The following is a 16,205-nucleotide window of genomic DNA, read 5'->3' on the forward strand; positions in this document are numbered from 1 at the left end:
TCTTCCTTTTTGGGGAGCTATCTGGAAAGCTGATGTGGATGAAGGAACCTTCAGGTAGGATCCTGATTGAGAATGTTGGGTTGTTTCCTTTGGCTACACCTGGGTCACTAACCAATCTTTAAAAAAGCCCTTTAAAAAAAAAACAAATGAGAAGCCAGCATGTTGTAATACACCAGCCCACTGCACCATCATCATCATCATCATCATCATCATCATTGATGAGAATATCTCTGGGCTTAACAATAGCAGTGAGATAGAATGAGCAATGGGAGGCGAATTCCTTTTTTTAGAAAGGTGCTCCCCTGTCCAGGAAAATAATGAAAGTTGCGATGATGGAGAACATCCTGAGGATCACAATGTGTTTGACTTCTGGTGCCTGTTGTTAACTATGGCAGTCATTTTATGAGAGAAAATAGCCACAACTTGCTATAAAATTCCAAATATGGCCACTGGTCCTGCACATTGTCTGCCCAAACATAGGATATAGACAATTAAGGAAGAAACAATCAGTAAAGTTTAATAAGACAAATCATCATATTGAAAAGGACAGAATAATAAGTAAAAATCCTTCCTGATCTAGCTGGTGTCTTCAAGTATTAAAGACAAAGTGGCCTTAGAAATGAAGGTAAGTGCTCTTTCCTGTATCACCCTAGAAATTTGCAGTTCATCCTCTAAAAAACTGTTTCAGGTTACTGACTCAGAAAGCTCCTGACATATTGGTGTAACCTAACCATCCCTTAAGTGGTAAAATGTTTTGAACAGTTTGGATGAGTGAGAATGGTATAACCTGCTGTATTGTTGTAATATGTCCTCGATCTGGCCAACAGCTTCTGTTTCATAAGCACATTTTCCATGCATTTCTACACTATCTTCAAAAAAATGTATCAATGTTTCTGGTGTTATACAAATCCGTCATGAAATGATGACAGTAATCTCTGTTACGTTCATCGATTAACAGAATTTAGTCTAAATTCTGGAAGGAAGTTCACTGAGAGGTTCCTTTGCTCTATAGGCATTTTTTATTTCAAGAAAGAAAAAGCTCAGTCAAAATTAATTTGAATCTTAAATTAGGACAGAATATTCAGGTCACAGCTGGCTTTGGTCCTGGAATAGGGCACTTTGGTATTTTGCAATCTGTCTAATAAGGAACATGTGTAAACCATTTGCAAGAAATAATTACGATGAGTAGAGGGTGTTAATGAACATCATTTACAGGAGTAAAGCTAGGCAACAGATGAAACTTCATTTTTCCTCTGGGGATGATGGGTCTTACAGAGCAGGACTGAGGTGGCTTGGTGCTGTGGGACCTACCCTTCTGCTTCATATTTTGCAGCAGTCATCAACAATGGTGCTAAAGTCTGGTAACCATGGAAACCTACAGCCACCTGAGATAATGGGTCCTCTCCTGATTCTACGGTAGGGTGAATCTGTCCATCTTGCTTCTTATGTTACTCTTTTTTTTTTTTTTTAAGTTTCGAAGCCTTTTCTGTCCCATTTAAGACAAAAATAGGCAATTCTGTTCATCCTCCCATCGATTCCAGCCATAATCCGTGTGTACAATTCTTCCTAACATGGAGAGGACAAAGTCTGCCATATATAGAAGTTCCTATTAGGGGAAAAAGGGGAGTGCTTGATTCATTCTGCCAGCCTGGTAAATAAACAGAAAATCAGAATAACAGGTTTCTTTGGTCCTACAATCACTCCATCCTTCCAGTTTGAACAAATCTAACTGAATCGAACCAAACCAAACCAAACCAAACCAAAAGTAACTGAACCACATCCAAACCATGCATAATTAACTGAAGTCTCTTGGCTAACAGTAGCTAGAATCTCCACAGTTTATAAGTGAGAAGTCCATGTTTCCATGGAGATCAGATTAACTTGCTACGAGTGTGGGATATTTTAGAAATGGTAAATTAGCACTATAATAATCACTGCAAATTACCACTGGAGAAGGAAATGTCAGACTTGCTCCATTATTCTGCCTAATGTATATTCACAACCTGGAGAAGTCAACATGATCCTAGAAGACAAACTCCCAGTGTCAGAAGGGATCCACCAGCTCCTGGGAAGAGCAGAAGCCAAACATGAGTGGCGCAGGTGCTTGTGGTGTGTCTGGGAAAAGAAATTAGATATGTATTCCATATTGCAAGATTACATTAACAGAATTTTGCAATATGGAATACATATCTTGGAATCTTCCCATTGCAAGATTCTATTAACGTAACCTTACAATAAAGTAGAATTACTTCTTCTGGGTCTGCTTCTTGTCTGGACTACCTTGCAAGGCTGACATCACTCTTGCAAGTCTGAAAGTACATTTCTCCCCCGTCATCTTTACAGCCCAAGAAACTAGGGAGGGTCCCTTCTGAGACATTCACCACATCCACGTTCCTCCTGTGGGCTAAGCTACCTCTTATCTAACTGTTCCCCCTGTCTCGCAAGGTCATTCTCACACACCATTACAGTAGGATAGAATGATTTCTATATGAATCTAAGGCAAGGTCATATTACAGTGATTGAAATCTTTGCTCCAACCACAGATGCAGAGGAAGTAGAAGTGGAATGTGCTATGGCAACTTGCAACGCTTAACACAGCACCAAAAACACACACAAAACCAAAAAACAAAAAAAAGTCAAATTATAGGACACTGGAATGCTAATGTTGAAAGTAAAACAACATTCAGAATAATGGGAGAACTTGGCCTTGACCTACAAAATGAAGCATGAGACAGACTAAGGAGTTTGGCCAAGAAAATTCAATGTTTATAGCAAATATTTCCAACAACCTAAAAGTCTACACATGGACATCACTGGATGGACAAAACCAAAATCAAACTGAATACTCAAGTGGCTCCATTTAGTCAGGATAAACAAGCCCTGATGCTGAGTGTGGATCAGATCCCAGCCACCTCCTTGCATAGTTACATGCTAAAGAAAACAAAATAATCAGACCAACAAGATATGACTACAGCAACAGTCCATCTAATTTTGCAATAAAATAATACATTAAATATATTACATTTGATAAATATGGTGCTTAAAGAACCTGGAATGAAATTTATTACAGTAGAAGCAAAAGGAATCAGAGGCAGAGGAAAATCTGCCCCACTCAAAACTGGGTTCCAGAGAACAGTAAGAGAAGAGAGTGCAAAAAATTGAGGATAACAATTAAATGAGAAGAGCAAGTGATTTAAGGACATTAAAGAAATCAAGGGAAGCTTTTATGCAGAAATGGACATAAAAATGAAAGAAGGCAAATATCTGCTGGAGAGAAAAAAAGGTCAGGAAGAGATGGCTCAAATAATTTGGAAGAACTGTACAAAATAAAATAAAATAAAAAATCCTCAAATCACGTGTAGGTCTGAACCAGAGCCGTTCGTTCTAGGAAATCAGGTTAAATGGGGCCTAGAAAATGCTGCTAATAACAAAACTGATACAGTTAATGAAATATCAGCAGAACTGTTTCATATCTCAATATCATTAAGATGATGATGTTAAAAGGGCTATCTACTGTTTGTCAGCAGGTATAAAATACATCGTGGTGGCCTAGGATTGGGAAAATCAGTTTATAATTTAAATACCAAATAAGGGGAGTGCTAACCAATGGTTGAACTAGCAAACCCTGGGACAATTAACCAGCTAGTAAATAATGCTTTTTTAAAGAGTTTGTGATCCAAACTTCAGCAATACATGCAATGAGATTCAGCAGATGTATAAGCTGTATCCAGAAGAGACAAGGATACCCAAGATTGCACTGCAAACATTCAGTGAATAATGGAAAAAGCCAGGCAGATTCCCAAAGAATTCTGTCTTTGCTTTATTGATTATACAAAGGTTTTTTTAGCTGCATCGACAACATTATCATCAGTGTTTTGGACCATTTCACCTGCCTGTTGAAAAATCTGTACGATGCGCGTGAAGCAACCGTTAGAATGGAATAAGGAGCAACAACCCACTGGGATTCACATATTAGAACAACATATTTTATATGTGGTCAAACCCCCAAAATAACATAGAACACAGCTTTGTTCTTAAGCAAATCAATGCGCTTGAGATCTACATATGTGGGGTTGATCAGAGTGTACTGCTGGGGTGATATGGAAATATGATTTGTATTTTCACTTATATGTATACTTACTTATACTTATTCACTCTATTTTTATTCATGTTCTATTTAATCTGTTTGTTATATTAATTTTGTAAAGAGTTTTATTAATATTTAGTGTTTAACTTTTATTTCGATAAGGCTTTAAGGCTAATCAATAAACTTTGATTTGATTTGAAGGAGCAACGACATGCTTTAAAGTTGGGAAAAGAGTGCACCAACTTCATATACTGTCCCCTTATTTATTTAACTTATATGTAGGATATATCATGAGAAAACCTGGAGTAGAAGACATCGGAATTAAAATTGTTGGGAGAAGCAGGAACCACAGCAGATAGGTTGCCCTAATGGCTGGAAGCAAGGAAGACATAAGAAATTTCAGTTTGCTTCTCAATATTAAAAAAAATAAAATAAGAAGCATTATTGCTCAGATGATGTCAACAGTTGGTGCCAACCCTATGTAAACAGGCAGGAATAAAGGAGCTGTGGTAGTTCCAGATGTTATCTTCCTAGGTTCAAAAATGTGCAGAGATGGGGACAGGAACCACATAAAGTGTGTGCTTTTATAGTTTTTGATTTGTAACTGTCTTTATGTATTTCTTCTTTTTAATTGTTGTACGCTGCCCAGTCACTTTCTGTGAGATGGGCGGCTATATAAACATGGTAAATAAATAAAATAAATAAATAAATAGACAACTGTTTGCTGGAGAAAGTGGACAGCATGCAAGCAAGCTATTTTAGGGACGAAGCATTTTAAACATGTATTCAACCAGGAAAGGGCATGCTTGTGAATATACAGTGAATATTGGGGTAATTAAATAAGATGATATGTTCTGATAAGGCAGTATCTTTCACGAATTTACTCAATTTTACAACCACCCTTCACGTATTTGCATTCTTTAGGATGCAGGGAAGGCTGGTGATCTCGGACAGCTTTTACTTCTTCAATTCCTGTTATCCAGGGCTATTGCTTGGCCCAGCTTCAGCTTAATCTGGGAGATGTGTCTTGGGCGGTTCTCTGGGGCCCTGTTCCTAGAGTTACTCTCTCTCCTGTTTATGCAGAAATTCACCAAAAGTGGCCATGACACTTGGCAGCGATATGGAAGTGGTTTCTGAAGCATACAAATTCAATTAGTATATTAAATGTACAGATAATGACCATATAAACCATGTAAATAGGAGGTAACAGATTATAAAACTTTACTAGGTACAAAAGGAGTCGCAATGAAAGTGTCTAGACAAGTAAACATGTCTGGACCTGCAATCAAAAACGTTGCAATGTCCACAATACCAGGTGCTTCCAAAAAGTAGGAGGTCTTATTTTAGAAAACACGGATATCAGAACGTATACCGGAAAAGAGCAGGTGGCTTGCAAGTGATCTAACAGCACAGAGAGTGAAGTTCCTAATTCCTATATTCTACTTCTGGACATGATTTTATAAATTGTCCTTGTTCATCCAAATTGAAGCAAAATAAACAGAACAATAAAAGTTCTGAGGGCTTAGAGTCGAAATGTGGGGAAATCTCCCTTGTTCTAATTCCATTCCAGAAGATGTTTTCAGTAACTGCCTGGCTTATAAACAAAATCAATTATACTGTGTTGCTCACTGGGCATAAAAAAAAAAAGAGAGATAAACACAGTTGACCCAACAAAATCTGAGCTGAAACAACATTTAAACTAAGTGCAGATGACTAAAAAAGGCAGAGCCTTCAAACAACTCTCCTTGATAGATTGGTCTCCAGCTATTCACAGCAAAGAAAGAAGAGGGCGGCTTTCTCAAAAACAAAACAAACAGCCATGCTATACAGGTAGTCCATGACTTATAACCATTTGTTTAGCAACTGTTGGAAGTTATGACAGCACTAAAAAGACTGACTTATGACCAGTCCTCGCACTTATGACTGTTGCAGTGTCCCATGGTCATGTGACCAAAATTCAGGCACTTGGCAACTGGCATGTATTTACAATAGTTGCAGCATCCCAAGGTCATGTGATTGCCATTTGCAACCTTCCCAGCTGGCTTCTGACAAGCAAAATCAATGAGGAACTATTTGATTCAATTAACAACTGTGTGATTTGTTTAACGACAATGTGATTCACTTAATGACCATGGTGGTTCACTTAACTGCTGCAAGAAATGTCGTAAAATTGGGTGTGGTCCTGTGATGCCTCGCTTAACGACTGCATACTTAACAACAAATTTTCCAGTCCCTATTGTGGTTGTAAATCGAGAATTACCAGTACTTATTATATAAACAGGACAATCCAAGTTATACTATTCATTAATAGTAAATCTGGGGAGAACTGGGAAATCCAAATAAGCAATTAGAAGAGAAAACATGAGTTTTCCTTTGTTTCTGATAAATAGGATAACGAAAGTGATGAAGGTAACAGGGTTCCATGGATGCTAAAAGCCAAAATATATGAAACCTGTTCTGTATGATGTAATTTTGGGTTGATGGTTCTGATGAGAAGGTACAAAGATACTTAGTACCAGACCATACTTCACCTAGCTGTTTTCAAGTTCGTTGACAACATGAGTAATTTTCTGCTAACTGCAAGAAGAGATCATTCCCAACATATTGCTAACTAACTGATTACTCCATCTCCTACTCCTCATATCTCGAGATGCCAAGGAGTGGACTTGCAGCTATCAGCGAGCCTTCAAAATTAATCCAGCATAAATGTTACACTGAGTTTTCAATGCTGCCACTCCCAATTATGGCTTCCAGTTCTTGACTTAGAAAACATTCCAAAGCAGAAGCAATATTGTGTGCCTCAGATTTACAAATGTACAAACCTGAGAGCCCATTTTTCCTCCCTGAATGTTATGCAGTTGATGGACCCTACAGTACCTCTGAACATTCTGGAAAGAACGCTCAACCTTCAGTCAAAAAACAAAGCAAAAAAACAAAAAAATCCTCAAAATGATTTTCCTCTGGTTTTGTACTGACAATGTCACCATTAGATAATAGTAAATTTGGACTGAAAAGATCAACATACCACTAGTGTGTTTTTTGCTAAAAATAATGATCACAGTTAATGACGCCGTAGCTCTTCAGGCTAACAAAAATGTCCAAAAACAGATAAGGCCAGCCTCAAGCTTATGTCTACTTTTGAAAATAATATCAGCATGGAGTCAGACTGATCTGGGGGGGGGGGGGGGGGTTGTTTGTTTTTGAGGGGAAGGGAGATTTTTTTGAGCTCAGAGAAAGAGATCACTACAGCTAGTCCTCGACTTACGACCATTTGTTCAGTGACTGTTCGAAATTATGACAGCACTGAAAAAAGTGATTTATGACTGGTCCTTGAAGTTACAGCTGTTTCAGCATCCCCATGGTCACGTGAACAAGATTCGGGTGCTTGGCAGCCTACCCACACTTATGACCACAGGGGCGCTTCAACCCCCCCCCAACCTATCTCCTCCCCATCTCTGCCCTTTTGGCCACCCTGCACTCTGCCTTGTAAAAGAATTGTAAAAGAAATGTAAAAGAATTGTGCTTCAGTTGCTGTTAGGAACAGATACAGCTGTTTGATTTCCACTGAATTCTGGGTAGAATGAATATTCTAGCAGGATCAAAATCCAGCCGGTGTTTGCCTTTCCACTACAAACAATTTGACTTGCTGTTAAAAATAGACATGGTCATTGGAATTTTTGGCTTTTTCTTTCTTTTACCACCCAAACAGTTCTAGTTATTCAGGATTCCCTGTAGATGCTGCTTCTGTTTTTTCAGCACTTCTTGGACTGAGTGTGTGACCACACATCATGTGGTCATTCCAGAAAGTGTTTCCAAAAGAACCACTTAGCACTGCTTTGAGCAAACCAGGCAGCTTTGCTATGAAAGAAAAACTGCAAAGTCCCTTGCCCACCATACATTTTCCAAAGTAAGCCCATTCCCACTTCCTTGGTCTCTAGAAGAGTAACGCATTTTTCTTCAAAAAAATGGAAGAAAATTGCCAGAAAAACCTCCTCTGGAAAGACAGCAGGAAAACGGGTGGGCTGTAGACCAATCTGCACATCCCCTAGAGGTGACTTGTATTTTGATGTGTTATTTTCCTTCAAATATCAACAGTCATGCCAAAAAGCAAACCTTCAGAAAATGACATTCAAGTAGGCTAAAGCATAGTCAGATGTGGGTTTCTAAACAGCAGTCTATGAGACAATCATGTGTCCGGGGGAGAAAAATAAGTGGTGGGGGAGAGATGGGGCTGGATAAAGAACACCATCTGAAAAAGCTTCACTTCTGTTTTTGATCTGAACTAGCCTTTCACATTAGCCCTTCCATTCAGCTTTATGTCTTAAATGAAAAAGCAAAGGATGCACAAGATATTTTTCTATCCGGATCGTAAAAATCTGAATATTTTTTCCTGCTTCTGGTCTGGAGAAAGCAAAGAAGAATAAGTGGGCATAGTCTGGCAGTTCATAAAACACTTGAGAATGGGTTCTGGCCTTCTTGGACAAGTCTTCTCCCAAGGAGGAGTGGGCAGAGCAGGACCTGGGTGAAGAGCCATGGGACCCAGGGTCTAACACTGAGATCTTAGAAGAACCATCCTCCACAGCCTTTAAGTCTTCAGTCCTAACTTCTGGCCTCAGGGTCCAGTCCTCAGGAATGTTGTGAGCCACAGAAAGATGGAGTGCCAGATTTTTTGGGAAAAAGTACCTTGGGAATTGTGGTCTACTTCAGAATGATAGTCTACTTCCAAGTAACCCAGTTTCTGTATCACTGGCTTTAATCAGAGCCAACTGTACTGGGGTAGAGACCAGGCATTTTTAAACTAAACTTCCTTCAGAAAGTAGTGCATTCTATCACACTAGGTTTTGCTATTATGTTTCCAGCTGGTTTGATGCTTAAGACCACACCATGCCACAATCAGTACATGAGTTCTTGACACACCCAGCTCTAGCTCTGAGTCTCTCTTGCCAAAGTGTGCTTTCACATCTGTTAGAAAGTTAGTGCTAAATTCCTGAGGTGGAATCCGTAAACTGGCTATCTGCCACAAATTAAGATTTTCAACAATGACTTCGTATCGCCCCATTCCAGGGGAAATGTGGAGTTTTTAAAAGACCTAAGTCTCTAATCTTTATATTAGTGAACTATTAAAATACTAGAGTGGGACTGAGATCTTGAAATGGGATCAAGGAGACCCAACAGATCATCAAACTCATTGAGTAAAAAGTGGAGATACGCATAAATAATATGCCAGCTCATAAAGACTGCCATAATCACATATTAGATGACTCCCCTGGGGAAGAAGATAAGCCCTTGATATCAGCTGAATCAGGTCCTAGCATGGGACTTAAGCCAGAATTAGTTTCCACTAGACTAGGAAAGCAAAGAACTCACTGGTTCAGCCCAGCCCACATAAACGATGCCAGCACAGTTGAATATCAGAGAGATGACAAAATACTTGCGGGTCAGGTATAGTAAAAGGCAGAGGCTCCTTCAAGTCCATCTTGGCTCCTGGGCCCCTATTTTTGCTTTTCTGTCTTTGGCCCCTGGAACCTTATAAAAAACTTGGACTTGTTTGGGTGTTGATTTCTGGACCAACTTATGAGATACTTTTCTGCAACTCTTTGGACTTCTGTAAGTAATCCTTTTTGGAATTTGATTCTGGACAGGTACAGCTATGCTTTAGCAATTCCTAAACTCACTCTGCCAGAGGATAAAACATTCACCTGGTTCACACATTATAGGAAGTGTATAATGATGGTGAAGTGTGAAAGGGACAGCACAAACCTTGGGCACATAGGAAAGTTAAGCAAGAACTAGGTTCTTAAAAAAATGAGAACTCTTCTAAGCATTAGAAATAATGGAGCAACTAGACTTATATCTCAAATACCTTGGGGCGTTTCCATTCCACATTTGCTGGTGGTGGATTGAGATAGAAAAGAGATGCATCAGAAGCAGGAAATTCAGGGTCTTCGAAGAGCTTCTTCTGTTTAAGGCACTGTTGCTTGAGGTCTTCATACTTCTGATTTTTAAAGGGCTTGGCTGAAGTAGAACCCATGGATGCTGTCTGGAGAAAATGGACACATTGTTTTGTAGAGGTGGCTTGTCACAAAATCAGTTTGACTCAGCTAGCGGCGCATGACTCTGGGGCAAAGAACAATCATCTTGAAACCGATCTCAAATGATGGATGGTATCTCACAAATACTGGGGCAGCACAGATGATGGCTGTACACTATGGAAGAGCTGTGTATCTAATAATTAATACCATTTCCTCCCTCTCTCCCAATTCTCGTTAAAGCCACATCCTCTCTGGTGGATCAAAGGTTGTTTTGAATAAAAGAAACACAGAACCTGTAATGATATGTGGGAATGACGCTGGGCAAAGAGACACTGCCAAGGGAACAGTCAGATAAGAGGCAGCATAGCCTGCAGCTGGATAGTGGGTGGGGCAAGAGGCACAGAAGAGAAACTCCCTAGTTTCTTGGGCTGTAAAGGAGACCGGGGGGTGGGGTGGGGGTGGAATTGTACTTTTATATTTGCCAGATTCTATCAATGTAGCTTTATATTAAAGTAGAATTAGCTCATCTGGTTGTGATTCCTATCTGGTTTATCCCACGAGGCCGACAGAACCTAGATGACCAACCTTTCCTCCCACTCCAATACAGATCAACAGGAGAGGCCAAAGATATGTTGCTATTTAGATAACAAAGGATAAGATGACATATGCAAAAAACAAATAAGGAAGAAACACCAGTTTCTTTCCACATGATAAGATAGCACCCTCTATTTCACTACAAAACAGCAGGCTAGCTTAGGTGATGGTCAGTTTGCTGTACAGATCATGCACAGTTCTGTCTTCCAGCACCATCCCATTTTTCCATACCTCACTGACCAATGATTCCTCTTTCTACAGTATATTTTCTATATAGGAATAGGTGTCTGCCAGTATGACTGGACCGCTGCCATGCAACCCACAGCTTTGTGATATTGCAACACAGGGACATGATTTCCATAGTGTGCAATTGCACATGAAGCTGACTGCAAAAAATGTGGTTTATACAAAATATGTAGAGGAACTCTTTCAGAGAAAAGACTTCCATGGAAAGTCTGCGTAAAGGAAGAATATTAGAAAAATCCACAAGCCAGCTCTCTAGAAATCCAAAAAGTCTACAACTATTGTTATGATTGGCTAGAAGCTGGATTAAAAATGGATTTTTATTTATGCTTACATTTTTACTTATGCTGCACACAAGGGGAACAACTGAGCTGGCCATTTGTCAGTGCATGAACATCTGAGAACTTGATGGATCATCAGTTGGAGAGTGGGTTGGTTGGGGGTAAGGGTGTAAATAGCTGAAAATGCTACTGGGAGTGAGTTTGGACATTCTGCCTCCATCAGATTTTGCAACAGCAGGAATGCTATCATCAAATAAAGGCTGCTATGGTTTCTCTTTCCCTAACCAAAAATCCATAAGAATTGTTTGGGACAGGAATTGATATCACTGAAAGTTGCATGCAAATAGTGATAGTTAAAAAAGAATTATATCAGTGCATTTGGATTTGAAAAATAAGCATTGAACAACTAGTACTGGTTTTTAAATAGGCTTTGGCATAATTTATATTAAAAGATATGTAAATTAGGAGCAGATGCATATTAACCCGCCCTGAGACTTTGCAAACATAAGTGGATACAAAATTCAGCATGAATTAAATCCATAGGGAAAGTGTCATGTAGAACTAGAATGTTATTTTTCTGATATTAATCAGATAAAATTGTTAGTGATTTGCAGATCTCCAGATGGGGTGGAGAATAAAACCAGGCACAAACCAAATCAATATTTTAAAAAATGGAACATGAGATTGTTCTCTTGAGTATTTTGGAGCTTATTATCTGGCAATAAAACTCATTGGCACATTATTAAAAATCTTGCCGTGGCCAGACTACCAACCTATTTTATACATATATGGGTATTTAAAAAGTTCCAGGGAAATTCCTCTTCAATCTACCGAGATAGAATTTTAAGGGCAGGTACTACATCTAACTTAATTTTTTGGCACACAGTCCTGCTAGTCATTCCTATCTTCTGAAACTTTAAGAAAATATAGTATTATAAGAGTCTAACAGCTGTGATTCCCTATGTGGTGGGGAGAGTAACAGAATGAGTTTTGCAATCATTACTGACAGGTTCTTTCCCTTTCATGCTTCCTAAAAAAAAAAAAAAATGATTTTACATTGAAGGCATCTCTTGTCCTCCTAAAGACATGCATCTTCACCATCATCCTGGTTATTCAGTACCTCCCAGTTCAGTAATGGAATAGCAATGGAGAAGCAGCTCCAAGGATGTTTCAGATTGGGAAGAATGGACAGCCACAGCGGCTGTGGAGTGTTGGAAAGAGGGGTTGAGGGAATCCAACACTAAGCTCCGATTGCAACCAAAAGAAATTTTAGAGAGATTCTCAAGTATCCCAAGAATAACATAGAAAAAAGGAAGCGTCCTTCACAGAGGGAGCAAACGTTTGAGAAATTGCGAAGTAGAGTCTAGAATAGCATAGTTTGGGTCTTTATATGATGGTTGTCAGGTCCAAATCTGGTTTGAAGATCAAGAACCTTACTAAGTGAAGATTGCCTCACTTGGAAAGCAATCGACATTCCTGAGATTAAAGAATGGATTCAAGATATGTGTTCTTGATCAAGTGGTGGAATGTCTTTATACAGTAAAAATGAAAAGGCAGAGTAATATGTTTCTAGTATAGTCCATATGTAATGATGTGTTTAAGGACTGAATTGACATTTTCTTTATTTATTCAAGTTTATTATTGTCACTCAAGTCCAATAGACCCTTTTTATTAATATCATATGTTTTTCCTTTCCTTTGTTTCCTTCTCCTTCCCTTAAGTTTAGCTTATTTTAACCTCTCTCTCTCTCTCTCTCTCTCTCTGAGTATATACACACAGATACACACACACACACACACACACACACATATAAAAATTGTGCCTTCAGGTCAATGTTGGCTCCTGGTGACCGCCTGGACGTGTCCCTGCAATTTTATCGACAGTGTTTTCAGAACTGGTTGGCCCTTGCCTTCTTCCTAGCCCTGAGAGAGAAGAACTGGTGCATTGTACTTCACAAATACAATATAATTTTTTTTTAAAAAAAAAAATGAAACTTCTTTTCTTTTTGTAGTACTTGAATACAAAAAACAAATAAAAAGAAAAAATAAAGAACAGAAAGCGATAAAGAAAATAAAGCTAAAAAAATAGTTCAAACTACAAAATACAGGACATATATTTGTGTGTGTGTCTGCGTGTCTGTTCTACATTATGCTTATATGGAAAAGGGAGAGGCAATGAGATTAATGCTTCAGTGAAACATATTTTTGTACAGTGTCCTATAATTGTTCCCTTTTCATGTGGGAAGTTATTATACGCATTAACTCAACTTTGAGACAAGATTTAACATTTTCAGATGTTCCTATTCTTTGAGCTGTATTCCATGGAAATTGACGTCTCGACAGAGGAGGTGGATCCTCTGTGCCATGCATATGACTAACAAATATTCTTCAGCATTGGAAAGATAAATATATAGTTCCCAACTACTCCGTCATCTGCGGGGTTGATGTTTATTCATCATTATAGCAACTGTTCACTTATTGACATAAATTAGCTATGATGATTATAAAGACATGAGACCTTTGTTGCTCATCAGAATTTAGAAGACCACAGAATGAGCAAGTATGAGGGTCATCCTCCGAAAGACTGCTCCAATTTGGGTATTTCTATTCCCCAAAGATGTATTATTATTTTTATTACTATATTTCTGCATATGACTGTCCATGCAGCTTTTATACATATCAGTACCCGTTTTTGTCTTCTTTCTTAGAGTATATCTGCTTTTTTGAGTAACCTGTAACTGGTTTTTTTAATGACATCAGTCAGGCTGACAGAAGTCCACTATCAGCTGGTCAGACCACTGGGAATTAAATCCTAGAAGAAGAGCTTGAGGAACATTTATTCTTCCACCCTCTTCGCTACAGTTCACCACCCCAACATCTTTCTGTGGCAAACCTGTTCCTATCTGAAGACACCCATTTATCTCTCCTGTTTCCTTTGGTGTGATGAACCCAAGTTAGTATAATCAATTGGAGGCAAGGTCCTGTGGATCTTTTTTCTTATCTGTATCCTGGAGAAGCATTGAACCCTAGTAAGTTGGTTTCTGCAGAGGTGATTCTGCCACAAGAATCTCCCTTGGAGCTGACCATGACATGACAACCATTCTTTGACAATCATATTCAGTGCTAGATTGCCATCTAATCCATGCTTTCTTTAACCACACTTTTGTGAACAAATCACAATTAGTGGGAACTGCACAACATTCTAATCCATTAGCCAGAGGAAGACAATCTTTTCCTCTCCCCACCCCAAAAGAATCTACATTGTCCCCTTAACATTCAGTGGTTTGTGTCAAATTTAAGTACAGTATCAGTGATGAATTTGTGCTAAATTCATTTATTTGTGTCCAGCAAGCTCTACTTCTGGAGGCAACCCTGCCATAAGCTATAATTTGCAAACCATAGTTACTGGTTTTAATGAACATGCTGACTTAAATCAAAACAAACAATATTATGACTTAAAGCAACGTATGAACCTAGATATTTTCTAACAACAGAGATCAACTACCGTTTATGAATTCTTATTTATTGGTCACTTTTCATTGTAAAAAAAAAAAGGGGGGGGGAAGCAGATGATTTACAGTGTGAAACCAACACATTTAAAAACAATTCATTGTCCTAATAAATAGGGCCAGTTGCCCCCTAAGAACAAGAGATGTCCAAGAAAAGTGTACAATAAAAAAAAATTGGTCATGCAATTTTTTTAGAGGTGACAGACAAAGGTTATATCATATCTACGCTTATAGCCCGTGTTGCAGATGGTGGCTGACATTTCGAAACACCTTCCAGCCTCACTGTATTGTTTTCTGTCTGTCCTTAGAGGCAAACAGAGTTTTGTGTACACAATTCCCCAACAAAATCAACACACAAGCCTGCTTTCACAGTCTCTTAATTCCACAGAAAGGGAATTAAGAGACCGGCTGCACTAAAGCTAGATTTTCAATCTTGCAAGCTTGAGATGAACTGTATTTTGTCACTCTTGAAACAAGGTCAGCTAACATTAGAAGTCCACTTCTGAACTTCAAAAATCCAAATCACTACTTGGGGCAGGAAAGAGTTAGGGTTTTTAAAAAAAAATATTGGCTGCCATCTCTTGTTTCCTCTGGATTTTTGTCACTTAGTGCAGGTAGCCCCAACTGATCTCCTTGAAGATTCAGTTTAATAAATGTTGCATATTCAAGGGAGAAATCCTACAAAATTAAATGGATACAAATCGAGACCATTCACTCACCTGAATTAAGGTGACTTTAAGCCATGGAGTTCCTGTTCCGCCAGGCAAACACTCATATGAACAGAGAGTCACAAATAAAATTCCTAACTTTTTAACCTGAAACCTTTTTGGACTATACCAAAGATCTACTCATGGTGGGGGAGGCTCAAAATAACTTCTGTCCACTTCAGCCTCTCTCTCTCCCTCTTGAATTTCAGCTTGCGAAATGTAATTATGAGTCATGTGGGAACATAAAAAAAAAACACAGCTGGAAAGGAATTCATTTGGTTCATTCCTGGGGTACATCTGTTAAAAAAATTACCACCAACATCCTGTTAAAACAACTACAAATAAATAAATAAGAATACATTGGAAAAAAGGGCATCTTGGGGTATCCTGGAATTCCTTGTGCTGACAAACAGTTGATTAGGGGAAAAAGAGAGAGAAGAACTGGATTTTTTTAATGAGGAAACATGAGTAAAGATGGGATTGGCTGTTCCTTTCTGCTTTTATTTTTTTAATCTGCTTCTTTTATAGCTACATCAGTCAACATTTCTTCATCTGGCAAGAGACAAATGGTGGTAGGTCAGAGATGACACCATGCAGAAAAGGCTTGGTAGCTCTGTTCTTTTAAGCAGGTTTTCATTTCCTTCTCAAGATCTCCAAATCAGTGATTAAAATTTCTGGAGAAGGATGAAGTGTAGGCAGTATGTAGCACAAATTCTTCAAGCTACTTTCTGAGCATGAAGGCAATATCTTCTA

At 38.6% G+C, this 16,205-nt stretch overlaps 1 protein-coding gene across 2 annotated transcripts in view; it reads right to left on the bottom strand.

Moving 5' to 3' along the window:
- The window catches only part of CAPN6 (calpain 6), a 58,118-nt gene extending 42,472 nt beyond the window's left edge, over window positions 1-15,646 (bottom strand). The window contains exons 1-2 of one of the 2 annotated variants that reach the window (XM_088129208.1): window positions 15,465-15,646; window positions 9,951-10,123 (exon numbers count right to left, since the gene is read on the bottom strand). In XM_088129208.1, coding sequence (XP_087985334.1) covers window positions 9,951-10,118 — 168 coding nt within the window. In that variant the 5' untranslated portion in view covers window positions 10,119-10,123; window positions 15,465-15,646. Of the gene's footprint in view, window positions 1-9,950; window positions 10,128-15,464 lie in introns of both variants that reach the window. The other variant, XM_088129207.1, reaches the window with a different exon arrangement.
- Between the last annotated feature and the right edge of the window lie 559 nt (window positions 15,647-16,205).

The sequence above is a fragment of the Python bivittatus genome, unplaced genomic scaffold (genome assembly GCF_059951505.1).
Source record: "Python bivittatus isolate LINGU-HERP-01145 unplaced genomic scaffold, Pbiv_v1 ctg000790_np1212, whole genome shotgun sequence".
Classification (NCBI taxonomy): domain Eukaryota; kingdom Metazoa; phylum Chordata; class Lepidosauria; order Squamata; family Pythonidae; genus Python; species Python bivittatus.